The following is a 15,701-nucleotide window of genomic DNA, read 5'->3' on the forward strand; positions in this document are numbered from 1 at the left end:
ATACCACAACTTGTTCAGCCATTTCCAAATTGAGGGACATCCCCTCAATTTCCAATTCTTTGCTACTACAAGTAGAGCTGCTATAAATATTTTTTGTATGTGTGGGTCCTTTTCCTTTTTTTATGATGTTGTTGGGATACAGATCTAGTCGTGGTACTGCTGGATCAAAGGGTATACACAGAGTTTTAGACTCCTTTGGGCATAGTTCCAAATTGTTCTTCCAAATGGTTGGATCAGTTCCATATGAGAAATTTAAATAGATTTTCCATTCAAATCCCATTTTTAAACTTACTTTGCTATGCTCCAACTCCAGTTTCATCTCTTTTTTACCTCCTTTAGATGTCAGAAGTCAAGAATGAGAAACTACACAGAAATAACATTATTCATTCTAAAGGGGCTCACAGAAGACCCACAGCTACAGGTCCTACTTTTTATCTTTCTGTTTCTTACCTACATTTTGAGTATAATTGGGAACTTGACAATCATTGCCCTCACTTTGTTGGATCCTCACCTTAAAACTCCCATGTATTTTTTCCTCCGCAATTTCTCCTTCTTAGAAGCCTCATTCACAACTGTCTGTATTCCCAGATTTCTATACAGCATGTCAAGTGGGGACAATACTGTGACCTATAATGCTTGTGCCACCCAATTATTTTTTGGCATCCTCCTGGGTGCAACAGAATTTTTTCTTTTGGCTGCTATGTCCTATGACCGCTATGTGGCCATATGTAAGCCTCTTCATTATACAACCATCATGAATAACAGGGTCTGTACTACTTTTATCCTTTGCTGTTGGCTAGCTGGCTTGATGATTATCCTTCCACCACTCAGTTTGGGCCTCCAGCTAGAATTCTGTGACTCAAATATCATTGACCATTTTGGCTGTGATGCATCTCCCATCCTACAGATCACATGCTCTGATACGCAGTTCATAGAAAAGATGATTTTAATCTTTGCTATTTTGACATTAATTATCACTTTGTTGTGTGTGGTTCTGTCTTATACATATATCATCGGGACAATTCTAAGATTCCCCTCTTCCCAGCAGAGGAAAAAGGCCTTTTCCACTTGTTCCTCCCATATGATTGTTGTCTCCATCACTTATGGCAGCTGCATCTTCATCTACATCAAACCTTCTGCAAAGGAAGGGGTGGCTTTGAATAAGTTGGTGTCAGTGCTCACGACCTCAGTTGCCCCGGTGATGAACCCCTTCATTTATACCCTCAGAAATAAGCAGGTAAAACAAGCTTTTCAGGCTTCAGTAAAAAGGATTGCATTTCTCTCAAAAAAGTAAGAGACTGTCATGATTGAGATGTCAAGCCATAAGAGAAAAACTGAAGGTATTCTGGACACCCTACCAGATTTTGTGTTTTCCTTATGTACCGTCTAGTCTTCAGGGCCCTTTTTCTATTGCTTCTAAGACCTTGTTGTTGCTCCTCCTTTGTTCTCAAAGAGGACCAAAGACAATAGGAGGTCTTGACTTGCAAATGAATTGTATTTAAGTGAGGCAGAGCAGTGCAAAGAACTATGCAAAGTCATCAGCCTCACTCTCTCCCAAGGCACAATCAATAAACAAGTCATTCATTGCCTTCTCCTCCTCAGTTAAGGTTTCTGTTTTTAAGTGGCATGAAAATAAACTTTCAGGAAATTCATGAATGCCCTCTCCACCCAAATGTGCATACTCCTATGACTAAAAGAGAAAATGAACAACATAAATTATGCCTGTGACTTTTAACACAACTTGTTTTAATAACAAGTATGCAGACAAACTTTCCAGTGTTTCTTTAAACATATTCTCATCTATCACACTGGAATCAATCATTTGGACTCTTTCACCCAGCACCTGATGTCCTATATGACAAAGTGGAAATGGCATTCAGCTATGACAGCTCTGTCTGGATTAGCAAGTCTATTGTGAGTATTCTTTTGGTTACTCCCTCACCGAAAGAGATAAGAATGGGGTAAAGAATCAGGAAAACTTATCTTAGTTACAACTCAGCCATTAATTAGATATGTGGTCTTAGTTTTCTCATATGTAAAATGAAGGTTTTAGACCATAAAGCGTATGATGTTATTTTCATCTCTAAAATGTTGCTATAAGAAGGAACGACTTGGTGATATTTCAACAAAGCAGAAAAGTCAAGATGGGCTTTAAAAAAAGAGATGTTGAAATGTACAGGGGAAGACTTTAAAATGCAATATTCCTTTCCCTATCCCTTCTCCACCTAGTAAACTGAGGCTTGCTCTGCATATGAAAAGGTCATCTGCAATGAACTAGAACTGAGGGACAGAATGCATATGTATCTTTGTCCCTTGATGTTAAAAGGCTACAAAGTGTAACCCACTGAACTGGAACTAATCACCATTAAGGCAAGATGGAATGCCTTACTGAAGTTCTTAAGCCTAGAAGGATTCTAGCCTAGACCTCTCCCACCTCCTGATTGAAGGTGACAAACCTCAGTATGAAGGTTCTGAGGGAGTCCAAGAGAACTCTAGGTTAAGTGCCATTGTCCCAAACGTAAGAGCACAGTAGCACTTTGCCTGAAGCTGAGCACCACAGAATCAATACTTTTGAATTGTGGTGTTGGAGAAGACTTTTGAGAGTCACTTAGACAGCAAGGAGATCAAATCAGTCAATACTTAAAGGAATTAATTCAGGTCATTCACTGGAGGGTCAAACACTGAAGCTGAAGCTTAAATACTTTGGCCACATAATGAGAAGACAGGACTCATTAGAAAAGACCCTAATGTTGGCAGAGATTGAAGGCAAAAGGAAAAGAAGATGTCAGAGAATTAGATGCACAGATAGTATCATGGACACAGCATGAACTTGGATAGACTTCAAGAAACAGTGGAGGACAGAAAGGCCTAGTGTGCTACAGTCTATGGGGGTCACAAAGAGTCTGACATGCCTGAACAACTGAACAAAAATAACAAAAATTAAAGTTCAAACCCAAAGAGTACAGTCAGAGGAAGTCATCCAGCAGTGATGCCATTCCCAAAGAAAAGCCTCTAGACAAGTGATTTGTCCAGCCTATCAGCAGCATTAGGTCAGGGGTCCAGCAGCCTACTGTGCCCTTTCTGGTAACAACTTCCCAGGGTCTGTCTAGTACAGTTCAATAGCAGCAGATACTTAAGAACTAGCTTAGAAGATGACCAACCTGCTTAAACCAGCCCAGCAGTTAACTGACCCATCAAGTCAAGTTAACATGCCTTTTAAGAGTAAGCTCAGTAGATGTGCCTGGCAAGGAGTCAGACTAGAAGAGCCACTTATCCATCCCTTGTCCATCCGTGATACCATGCCCTAGAGCTAATCTTATGAGGACCATCTGGAGAAAGAAAGAACATTGAGATCCTGCAATTCCAGTTAGGAGTTGCCTTGGCCATGATCCCTACATGGGTGTTTAACTATCAAGGTGCTGTTAGTTTGAGCCCACTGTCCCAACGGACCTTGTGTGTCAGTAAAAGGAGACTGAGCCTCCTGTTCAGGTGTAAACATTTTGCCACTATTGTTCTTGCCATGCCATTTAAGTCAATGTCCTTGCTGAAAAAATAAGTCTACTGGCTGATTGTTAAGGGGAAATATATTGATAAGAGCCAGTGCTAGAAGGAGAGTCACCAACAGAGTTAGCCTCTAGGGAAAAATGGAAGCCTCTTTTCCTGGGACTCACCCTGGAAGTGTGTGAGTTGGAAGAGTGACCATAGAAGGGGTATGTTCCATTGAGACTGTGGGATAGTTTTTTTTTCCGTATAATTATGGATCATCTGTACTCTATTCCAAATTGTGAAACTAAACTGGACAATTTTCCTTACCACTCCTGACTATGAATTCTCTTGTCCCTGGACTGAACTTAGTAAACATGATTCTGAATTCCTGTGTTACTGCCCTTGATTCCTGTTCTCCCCAGCCCTCCCCACCAGATCCTAGTGTTTGTTTCTGATTTTAACCTGGTAAATTGAAGTTCTTTCCTGATTATTCTATTTATTTCATAATTAACTTGACATTCTTTACCTTGTACTGTACTCTGACTCTACATGACCTTATGGATTCTTTCTCCCATAACACTTAGATACACGAGCATGACTCTAATGTCCATGAGGGTCATGTCCTGAGGGCTAACAGGGAGATTTTGGCTATATGTTTTTATAAATGAATATAGATATTGCTATCACTCAGGACTGTTATTAGTCTGATTTTGAACATTTCCCTGAAGAGCTCATCAGCTGCCAGGTCTCTTTCTTGGAAACAGTTTGCATATTTAATCCTAGGGTACAGACTTCTTATCTGGACAGTTACAATATCTACCTGATTTAAGTCTCAACACTCCAGTCTTTCCCCATCCATCATCCTCATAGTTATCAAAATAATTGTCCTAAACATAGGCCTGACCATGCCATTCATCTGCTCAAGAATCTTCAGTGATTCACTAATTGCTCAAAATTAAAAACAAGCTTCTCAACTTGGCATAATTTGGATCAAGGCAGCTAGGTGGCATAGTGGCTAGAGCACTGGCCCTGGAGTGAAGGGAATGTGAGATCAAATCCAGCCTCAGATACTTCCTAGCTGTGTGACCCTGGTCAAGTCACTTAACCCTGTTTGCCTCAGTTTCCTCATCTATAAAATGAGCTAGAAAAAGAAATGGCAAATCACTCCAGTATGTTTGCCAAAAAAAACCCAAATGGGGTTATGGAGAGTTGGACATAACTCAAGAGTATCATTTAGATCTAGGCTATATTTCAAGGGTAATATCAACACTAACCCTCATCATGCACTATCGTTATATATATCCATGTAGAATCCCATAGGGACTTCCACTCCCCACTCCCTCACAACCATTTGTGTCAGCTCCATCTTTCCCATGTCCCTATTACACCCTTTAATATCCTTTCATTGTTTCTTCTTCAGTCTTCCTTTTATTGTTAATAAACAACCCTTCATATTATAACTATGCCCTCTCCTCAGAAATTATATTTTTTGTATTTTGTATTTTATTTTCTACATACATATGATCTCATCACAATAGAATACTATCTCCTTGAGGGTAAGAATGATTTAAGTTTTGCCTTTTTATCACTAGTCCAAAGCACATTGCCTGGAATATAGTAGATACTGAATAAGAGTTTGTTGAATTGAATCAAATGCTTTCCATATTATCACTAATCTGACCTACTCATTGTTCCTAGCCCAGATTCCATTCCCCACCTCCTTGGACTTTGTTATCAGCTTTGTCCCATGTATATGCAATCTATTTCTGTGCCTCTTACAATCCTTAGTTTGTTTCAAAGCTTTTCTCAGGTGCCTCCTTCTGCAGGAAGCCTTTCCTAAACTCGTTTTATTATTGCTTTCTCTCCTCAAAATTCTGTATCCTCCCAGTAGAATGTAAGATTCTTGATGGCAGGAACCATTTTTCATTTTGTTCTTGTAGCCACAGGTCCTAGCACAATTCCTTTAATATGAAATATAAACTTCAGTTTGACATTTAAAGTCCAGCCTACCTTTCCAGGATGATTTAACATTACTCCCCTTCATATACTCTATGATTCAGAGAGTCAGCCCTTGTCTCCTACCATTTAGTAGATAAAGCTTTTTAAATGAGTGATCTTTGTGGTAGGCCAGTGCCCACTCCAAAGGAAAAAAAAAGACAATGCATAAAACACACATATTAGAAGGCAAAGTTATTAAAGGATAATTTGGGATATAGTTTATTAGTCCTTGATCTTAAATGGGCAAGAAAATAGCTACTGAAAGATGGGTCACTAGAGGGCTTCCAGTAGGAGCCATGTTCCCTTGGGTCTTCAGCAGATTCTGATTTAGGGCTCTTTGCTTATCCCACTAGTATAAGTGCCAATAACTGGGAAGCATGGAAATAGCTCTAGAGTAGTACTTTGAATTCTTTCTTATGTAATCTGTGACTCAAAGCCTCTTTGTATAAGACTTTCCTCATTGTTGGAGACTGATTATGCAGTGTTCCATGCCTGTGTTAGGGGCTAGTTGGCAAAAGTTTGGGTGAAGAAAAATCCTGGTCTTTGGCATCCAACATTGAGAGAGAACACACATGGTTCCAGATTCCCTTCTAGGTCCTGAAGGGAGTAAAAGACTTTGGGGAGAATCTGAGACATATACAGGATCCAGTACAGCAATCAAGTCCCTGTTCTCAGCTTACTATACTAGAGAATTTGGAGAATTTCCTGTTGGGCAAGATATATTAATATGTTACTCTCAATGGGAAGGCTTATTCACTCTGTGTACTATCTCATATATTCTCATCTATATGCCTTAGCTGGTTTCTGTTTATTATCAGCTTAAGTTTATTTGCTATTTGTGGAATCAGTAGAGTCAAGCTTTGGATATGTAGCTTGGGCCATTTCTTTCCCATTAAGAAATAACAATTAGGATCTCATTTTGAATGTAGAAATTATTTCCCCTAGAGTAACAATATTTACAGGGCCAAATAGATATAACTCAGATTTGATATCCTATCTTTAAGGAGATTAGAGTCCCCTATCCCTAGCTCCAAACTTGATTTCCCTCCTGGCAGAAATCCAGATTTCCCTTAGAGAAGGATGGGCAAAGAGGACTAGCTATATCTATCAATTCACTCGTCCTTTTGAGCCATATCTAGGCAAACCTTCTTGGTACACACATAACCTATGTCAAAATGTTTTGGAGATACCTCATTTTCCAGAGCTAAGGCCCAGCAACCAGGTTGTGTCCTGAGCTTGGCATAACAATAATCCTTTGCACTTTGTACCCTCTGGCAGTGTTTGCTTGGACTGGCACCAGATATTCACTAAGGGATTTAGCTCCCCCTATTTCCTAGGGCCATCATCACATATTCACAATTCCTATTCCTTGTCACTGACAGACACCACACTCTAGTTTCCATCACAGAACTTTGGTTGTGTGCTCCACAGGGTGGGCACAATCCTTAAGACTTGAAACACTGCTGTCTCTGGTCTACTTTGCTTGTTTGGCTCTGGGCACTCACAAGTTATTCAATTTTCTTAACTTCTCCTTTAAGAATTTGGATGCTATACCACTTGGTGCATATATGTTTAGTATTGATATTACCTTCATTGTGTATGATACCTTTTAGCAGAATGTGGTTTCCTTCCTTGTCTCTTTTAATTAGGTCTATTTTTACTTTTATTTTGTCTGAGATCAGAATTGCTACCCCTGCTTTTTTTTTTAACTTTAGCTGAAGCATGATAGACATAATTCTCAGTGCCAGGCCTCATGCTCACAGAATTATGAGCTATGATATAAGGCAGAAGAATCCTCCTTGTTAACCTTGGACAGTCATAAGGTAAGAATGCCTCTTTATAGAAAATAGAATAACTATAAAACATAATTTTAAGTTTGACCTCAGAGCTTCATGTATTTAGAACTTAAAAGCAAGGAAAACTGGTAAGAATGTCACAACCCATATGAGGAAATGAGATGACTTTCTTTATGTGTGTGTGTGTGTGTGTGTGTGTGTGTGTGTGTGTGTGAACTCGTGAGTGCCCAGAGCTAAACAAGCTGAGTAGACCAGAGACAGGAGAGTTAGGACACGTGTCCTAATTGAGAAATCATAAAACAAAATCAAAAGAATGAAAAAATAGAATACAATGTGAAGATGATTCTCATTGGAAAAACAACTGACCTGGAAAATAGATCCAGGAGAGACGATTTAAAAATTATTGGACTACCTGAAATTTATGATAAGAAAAAAAGAGCATAGACATCATCTTTCAAGAAATTACCAAGGAAAACTGCCCTGATGTTCTACAACCAGGGGGTAAAATAGAAATTTAAAGACTCCACTAATCACCTCCTGAATGAGATTCCAAAATGTAAACTTCCAGGAATATTATAGCCAAATTCCAGAGTTCCCAGGTCAAAGAGAAAATATTGCAAGCAGCCAGAAAGAAACAATTCAAGTATTGTGATGCTACAGAATAACAAAAGATTTAGCAGCTTCTACACTAAAGGATCCTTCAGAGGGCTTGGAATATTATATTTTGGAGGGCAAAGGAGCTAGGATTACAACCAAGAATCACCTACCGAACAAAACTGAGTGTAATCCATGAAGGTATAAAATCGACATTCAATGAGATGGAAGAATTTCAAGTATTCTTGAGAAAAGACCAGAATTAAATAGAAAATTTGACTTTCAAATATAAGACTCAACAGAAGCATGAAAAGGTAAACAGGAAAGAGAAACCATATTAAAGTTAAATTGTTTACATACCTAAATGGGAAGATGATATTTGTAACTCATAAGACCTTTCTCATTATTAGGGTAGTTAGAAGAAGTATATATAAACAGCACAAGTGTGAGTTGAATATGGAGGGATGATATCTAAAAATAAAATGAAGGGGTGACAGAGGAATGTACTTGATGAAAGAGAAAAGGAGAGGTAGAATAGGGTAAACTATCTCACATAAAAGAGGCAAGAAAAAGCTTTTACAGTGGAGAAGAGGGGCAAGATGAGAAGGAGTGAGTGTACCTTACTTTCATCAGAATTAGCTCAAGGAGAGACTAACATGCACACTCAATTGGGTATTGAAATCTATCTTACTCTACAGGAAAGTAGGAGGGAAGAGGATAAGAAAAGGAGGGGTGATAGAAAGGAGGGTAGATTGGGGTGGGGGTAGTCAGAAGCAAATACTTTGAAGAGGTACATGGTGAAAGGAGAGATAAAATAGAATAAATGGGAGGAAATAGGATGGAGGGAAATACAGTTAGTATTTCACAACATGACCACTATGGAAGTGTTTTGTATGACTACACATATGTAACCTGTGTCAAATTGATTGCCTTCTCAATGATGGGGGTTGGGAGAGAGGAAGGAAGAGAATTTGGAACTTAAGGTTTTTAAAAATGAATGTTATTTTTTTCACATGTAACTGTGAAAAACAAAAAAAACTAAATAAAAAAAGGCTGCAACCCCCCCCAAAAAATGAATGCTAAATATTGTCTTAAAATAAAATACTATTTAACAAAACAAAAAAGAAGTAACCAGAGAATTTTTTCCCTTATTTTTACATTATTCTTTTGTTCTAAAAGTTTGGATCTATTTTCATTTACAAATTAAATACAGTATGAAGACTTGTTTTTTTGTAGGAGAGTCATAATTTTCAGATAATCTTAGATTATTTGACACAATATATGTTTTATAAATCATTTTAATATAATATTTCTTTTTTATTTTTTAAATTTATTAATTAATTTTCAAGTCTCAGGTCTCTTCTTCCCTTTACCCCTGGAGAAAGCAAGAAATATGATAGCCTTTAAATACGTGAAGTCATTCAAAATGTATTTCTGTATTAACATTGTTCCAAGAAAAGAAAAAAAATCAAGAAAAATAGAGGAAAAATATGATTTTATTTGCACTTTGAGTCCATCAGTTCTATATGTGGAGGTGAATAGCATTATTTATTATGAGTCCTTTGAGTGGTGGTGGGTCATTGATTTAATTAGATTTATTAAATCTTTCATAGTTGATTACCTTTATAATGTTGTTATTTGTAGATTGTTCTTGTTTTGCTCATTTCCTTTTTCATCAGTTCATATAAGTCTTCCAAGTTCTTTCTAAAATCATTCCCTTCATAACGTTCCACACAATAGCATTCCATTCAGCCTTTCACCAGTTGAAGGTCTACTCCGTTTTCAATGTTTGGCCACCACAAGAAGAGCTGCTATAAATACTTTTGTACATATGTGTCCTTTTCTTTATCTTTGATTTCCTTGGAATGTAGACCTAGTAGCAGTAATGCTTGGTCAAAGGGTATGCATACTTTTTAATGTTATATTTCTCACATTTTTTCATATTTTTCAATTTCATCAATGTATTTAAATATTCCTTGTTATTTCATTGGTTTCATATTTTCTGTTTGTCTCATTTTCAGGGCATTAATTTTCAGCATGAGATTTTCCAACATCTGTTCTAAAGTATCATTTTTCCTTACCATTCTTATTTCTCTAGTTATTTCTCTTTCTGTCTCTTACTTTATTTCTTTTGGGCCCTCTTGCTGTCCTTTTATCTAGGTCTATGTGTGTGTAGGTATGAATGAATGGATATAACTCATAGGGAAATCAGAGGATATGAAGAGAAGTAACAGAGAGCATGGAAACAGTTTATTGCCTGAAATCCCCTGGAAGAGGAAGGGAGAGGGAGTGAGGTTGCAGGCAGGTAGAGAGGGCAGGGCAGAATCCCAGAAGAGAAATGGTACCATGATGGTGCTGTAGCTCTGGGAAGCCTGTGAAAAGAGGCAAATGAGGGAGAGGGGAAGACATAGCACCAAAAGTGTAATCCTGCTAGATAACCCTCAGAATCTCTCTTTAAATATCCTGACCTAGTTTACTAACTTCCTAGATTTCCATGGCTTCCATCTTCACTTCCACCTCAACCACCCACAATAATTGTCATACCCTTAATATTACAACACCCTCTTATTTGTCCTCTAATGTATTTTCCTCATCCTTCTTAACATACTCAATTTGTCCTCAAGTCCCTCTAATTCTCACTTCTCTCCCAGCCCATTACCTGTGTTCTAGCCTTCATTCAGAGTCTTGACATTATGCTTGACTAATTCAACTATATATTCTCAGTTACTCTTGAATCCCCAGTGATACCCTAGGTTATCCTCATAATTTGATTTCATTCATACTCACATGGTGCTGAATGCTCCCAAAGAAAGTCAAATCACCATACTGACTGAGTTTACTGCTACAAAGTTATGTTAACTGATTTCAATGGGGGCCTCACTGTTGCATGTAAATAAAGACAATGCCTTTTTTTTTTCCCTGACAGTCTATCACACTCTTCATAATAGGTATTCTCTCTACAAGTTTCCTACACAATCTCTTACTCATTCTCTCTTAGGAGAGAGATCCTAATTCTATGTTACTAGAAAAAAAACCAGAAGCCATTTTCCCCTTCTTTCCTACACCATTCCTCAAAATCTCTCTTCATCCTCACCTATACTTTTCTTTTTTTTTTTTTTCTAAGTGTCTGAGAGGGCTTTTTTCTTCTAAAGGCTAACCTTGATCCAAAACTTGAAAAATTCCTAATCTCTCTGTCATTCCTTCTATTTCTCTTACCTTCCTTCTCTCCTTATCCTTATAGTCCGCCTACTAGCATGAAGAGGCTCTCTCTATCCTTTAAAAAAAAGCAAAAAAAAAAAACACTTCACTTTGCTTTGATATTTCTTCAAGCTCTTATTCTATACCTCTTCTTCCTTTCAAAAACTCCTCAAAAGTATTGTCTCCCTTTCATCTCCTACCAACCCTACCACTTTACCATAGTGTATCCCTCCAAGGCAACTCATGACTTCTTAATATTAAATCTGATGGCCTTTGTTTCAATCCTTATCTTTTGTAATTTTTCTGCAGCTTTGGACACTTTTGACCACCACCTCATTCTGGATACTTTTTCCTCCTTTGGCTTCTATACCACGCTTCTCTTCTTCCCATATGACTGACCAGTTTCCTTTGCTGAATTGTCATCCCTTCCTTGTCCACGGAGTATGGGTACTCCCCGAGGCTCTGCTCTCAACTCCTTTTTCTTCCCTCATCAGTCCCCACAGGGTATCATCTCTATGCAAATAATTGCCAATCCTTTAATCTAGGCCTAATGTCTATCATAAAGTCTAGTCCCATGTTACCATTTGTCTGCTATTCCTCTCTACTTAGATGTCTCATTAGCTTCTAAAACTCATTGTGCCCGACACAGAATTAATCTTCTCCCAAACCAGTCCCATCTACAAATTGTCAAATTTTTGTTGGGGGCTACACCATCCTGTAATCATCCAAATTCTTGATCCCAAGATCAAGTCACTCATAACATTTCCCTCTTCCTCATCCCCCACAGGCAATAAGTGGCAAAATCTTGTTCCACAGAATTTCCCACACCCATCCCCCTTCACATCCTCAAGATCCAGCACTGTTGTCCCAGACTTGCACAGTCTTTATCCTAGTTGAAACCATCATCCCCTCTCACCTGAACTATTACAAGAGACATATAATTGGTTTGCCTGCTGCTAATACCTTCCCTTTCAGATCCATCCATCGTAAAGCTGACAAACTGACATTCCTCAATCATAGATCTTACCATACCAGCCCCCACTCAGAGCTCTTCAATGGCTTTCTAGAAGCTATAGGGGAATACATTGAAAACACTTCACAATCTGATTTCTACTTAATGTACCTTTGCAATCTTCTTTCCTGTTATTCCCTTCATGCATTCTCTATTCTAATCAAGCTGACTTAACATTTGTTCCTCATCTACAACATTCCATTCCCAGCCTCATATTCCTTCTCCCCTAAACTTCTGTCAGTAGAGTATGAGGTCCTTGAGCGCAGTACCTGTTTCATTTTTGTCTATGCATGCCCCACCTCCTCGTATAGTGCCTGGTATGCAGTAAGTACTCAACAAATGTCTATGGAATTGACCTAACTCCATGATAGCCCACAGAATGCTGCAATTGTTCTGTGCTGGGAACAAGCACACAAATAATCTTTGTACTAAAGTTTTACTGGAGGTGGCTGATTGCCACAAGCCCCAGTGATCTCACTCTCCATATTCCAAAACCTTTTAGGGATTCTCAAAGGAGCTTAAATACACTTCAGAGATCCATACACAAAGACATTCCCACCAACTAAGCAGCATTTCCACCACATTCTTTCCAGCTCACTCCTGCTAGTGGCAGCCCAATAGAGTAGAATGAGCATTGGCTCTGAATTCATGATCTGGGTTTGTTTCCTTATCTGCAAAGCTATCAGGTTAGACTAGATGACCATCTAGCTCTGGATCAATAATCCAAAAACATTTAGACTCATAGGGTTCATAGTTCTAGCCCCCTGTCTATTCACATGTTCTGTCAGCAAGCATGCTACCCAAAACAGGTTCAGAGTTCCAAATAAAGAAGTACTCTTACATCACATACTTCATATCTTAGCTCCTCCTACCTTGGCAATCTTTTTATACCTTACTCTTGCCATGGACTCTTTGATCTAGTGGCACTGACCTCTTCATTGTTCGTTGAACAACACATTCCATCTCTCAGCTCCAGGTATTTTCTCTGGCTGTAATACCTAGAAGGCTCTTCATCCTCATCTCTGCCTACCGACTTCACTGGCTTCCTTTTAGTCCCAACTAAAATATTATCTTCTATAGAAAGCTGGTCCCAAATCCTCTTCATTCTCGTGTCTTTCCTTTTCTAATTGTTTCCTATTTATCATCTTTTTACATATTTATTTGCTTGTCATCTCCTCCATTAGAAAAAGAGTTAGTAGGGCAGCTAGGTGGCACTCAGGAGGACCTGAGTTCAAAACCAGCCTCAAACACATAACACTTACTAGCTGTGTGACCCTCAGCAAGTCACTTAATCCCCTTGCCTAGCCAAAAAAAGAAAGAAAGAAAGAAAGAAAGAAAGAAAGAAAGAAAGAAAGAAAGAAAGAAAGAAAGAAAGAAAGAAAGAAAAAAGAGTTACTTGAGGGCAAAGAAAGTTTTCCTCTTTTGTTTCTTTTGTATAGTAGTATTTAACACAGGGTCTTAAGCATGGTGTTTAGGAGCTGACTGACTTATCTTTCTAGATTATAAAAACAAAGGCACATTCAGGACATTTGCTTGACTTACCAAATCTATCTTACCAATAGAGAAGTTGGGGATGGGAGAAGGAAGAGGAAGAGGCAATCACTCACCACTACCATCCAGATAGCTAGATGCTCCTTTTGCTGCCTGTAGAGCTGCAATCTGTCATACATCTATAAGCAATTGCTAACACTCTGCCTCTTGCCCCTTATTTTTTTACCTCCCTTCTAATTACCATATTTCTGCTTAGTAGAATTTTCTGTTCTATAACCTTCTTCCTTATCTTAAAAGTGTTACCACTTTCATCCTTTCTTGTTTTATACTTTCATACTTTTCTTCCATGAAACTTCTTCAAGAGCATGCAGGAAAGTATGGGCCAAAATGGGCATAGACCTGGCATGTATAGTAAGAATGGAATGCAGGTCATCTTTAGGACCTTCTTATCATCCTTACAAAAGGAATCATTCTATTTCCCTCCTTTCTCCATGTTAGAATTTCAATATTTCTATTATCTCACTCTGGCTTCTCAGAATCTCCACTTGAGCTTGTGACTGGTCCACTTTTTTTCCCACACCCCTTTCTGTTTAATCTTACTTAACATATTTTTCTCCCCACTAGCAATTTGTCTCAGGAATTGGTCAGCTAAGAGATCAGTCAACAAATATTTAAGTGCCCACTTTGTTCCAGGAAATTTTAATGAATTAAATCACAATAAGGAATAAAAAGGCATCTTCCAGTAGGGCCAGTATGATGGGTCTCTGCCAAGATATTAATCATTCTTGCTCTAGGGCAGTGGCCAGACCAATCAGTGGATCCCCATTAAGTAACTCTTAAAATCCCCATGGTAATTATAGAAAACAGACAAAGGCAGAAGGAGCTATAGAGTGCATTGCTACTGATTGGTGGATAGTTTTGGTTTTCTGCTTAGTAATGAGCTTGGGAATTAAGCCAATGTAATGTTCAGACATACGTTTGTGTATGGATCATTCCCCAGTCAAGTATAGGTCAGATATTCTTGTTATGGCTTTCATAGATCAGAGTATCTTAAGTTTTGACTCAATATAACTCATTATCTAAGTTATGATTATAAACAGGTCACCATATCCAGGCTTCCACTTTTCACAGAGTTTAAGTTTTCATGGCTTTTCACTTATTACTGTATTTTCTGGCTTTTTCCACATAGGGACTCTACAGTCACAACATATTGCCTGTTGTTATAAAAATGGAATGTCAACATTTTACAGATGCTTATTTATACATTTTATGATGATTTGTTGTTACTAATATTACTGCTAACTCGTATTGTTGGACTTGGCCAAATTGTTTAGTCATTAGTGAATTGTTCCCTGGTTATTAGTTAATATGTGCATTATGATTTAATATGATTTAATAAAAATATGACTTTGATACTTGGAAAATATTAACACTGTAAGTGTAGATATTCACAAGAGACTATGGTTCTTTGTAAAGTAAACCTGCTATGTAGAGAAAAAGATGCTACCATTCCTGCTAATCTTAGATGTTATCCAAGTCTTAAAGTAAGAACAGTAGTAGTAACAGTAGTAAAAAGAGGAGAAGGATGAAGAGGAGGAGTAGAAGTGTATGGGGTGTTCAGGAGGAGTAGCACCTCTGATGTGAGGGCTTACTGAGTCTTTTTCAGGGCCACTCATTCACTTTTGCTTTTCTCCTGTCACCTAATTCTCACCTATGGTTCCAAGAAGTTATATCATGTACAGCAACCACATCCCAGTAAAACTGTCTTGACAGACGGGCTAAAACAGGTTGAAGCTAACTGTTGGTGAGTTAGGGAGATGTCTACCCTAAGCATGTGAAGACTTCTTCTGGTGGAATGGGTGGGGATTAGAACATTTGTTCCAATGGCCATGAAGGTGGCTGAAGCAGGTGTTAGGGAGGGCTTAGAATTTGGTCAGACATCAAAGATGCCAAAGTCACCCACTGCATCCTGGGCCATCCAATGCATTTTAACTCTGGAAGAAAGAGTGAGGCTGATGATTTTGTGGGACTTCGCCTCATTTAAATGCAATTCATGCACAAGTCAGTAATGTCATTGTTCCTCTTTGAAAGCAAAGTACTAACAAGCAGTAGTATAGGTGGTGGTG

General features: G+C 38.3%; 1 protein-coding gene across 2 annotated transcripts; it reads left to right on the forward strand.

The window, feature by feature from the left end:
- Positions 1–355: 355 nt before the first annotated feature.
- LOC110203023 (olfactory receptor 6C2-like) lies at positions 356–2,990 on the forward strand. Of its 2 annotated transcripts, XM_078149197.1 has the most exons (2): positions 356–1,255; positions 2,973–2,990. In XM_078149197.1, the coding sequence occupies exons 1-2, from the start codon at positions 356–358 to the stop codon at positions 2,988–2,990; spliced, it is 918 nt and encodes a 305-aa protein (XP_078005323.1). The 2 variants fall into 2 exon arrangements, with proteins under 2 accessions (XP_078005323.1, XP_020835114.1); XM_020979455.1 differs by lacking the exon at positions 2,973–2,990 and having other exon boundaries at positions 356–1,294.
- The last annotated feature ends 12,711 nt before the right edge of the window (positions 2,991–15,701 follow it).

This window comes from Phascolarctos cinereus, unplaced genomic scaffold, assembly GCF_003287225.1.
Source record: "Phascolarctos cinereus isolate Bilbo 61053 unplaced genomic scaffold, phaCin_HiC Scaffold_1;HRSCAF=81, whole genome shotgun sequence".
In the NCBI taxonomy this organism is placed as follows: Eukaryota; Metazoa; Chordata; class Mammalia; order Diprotodontia; family Phascolarctidae; genus Phascolarctos; species Phascolarctos cinereus.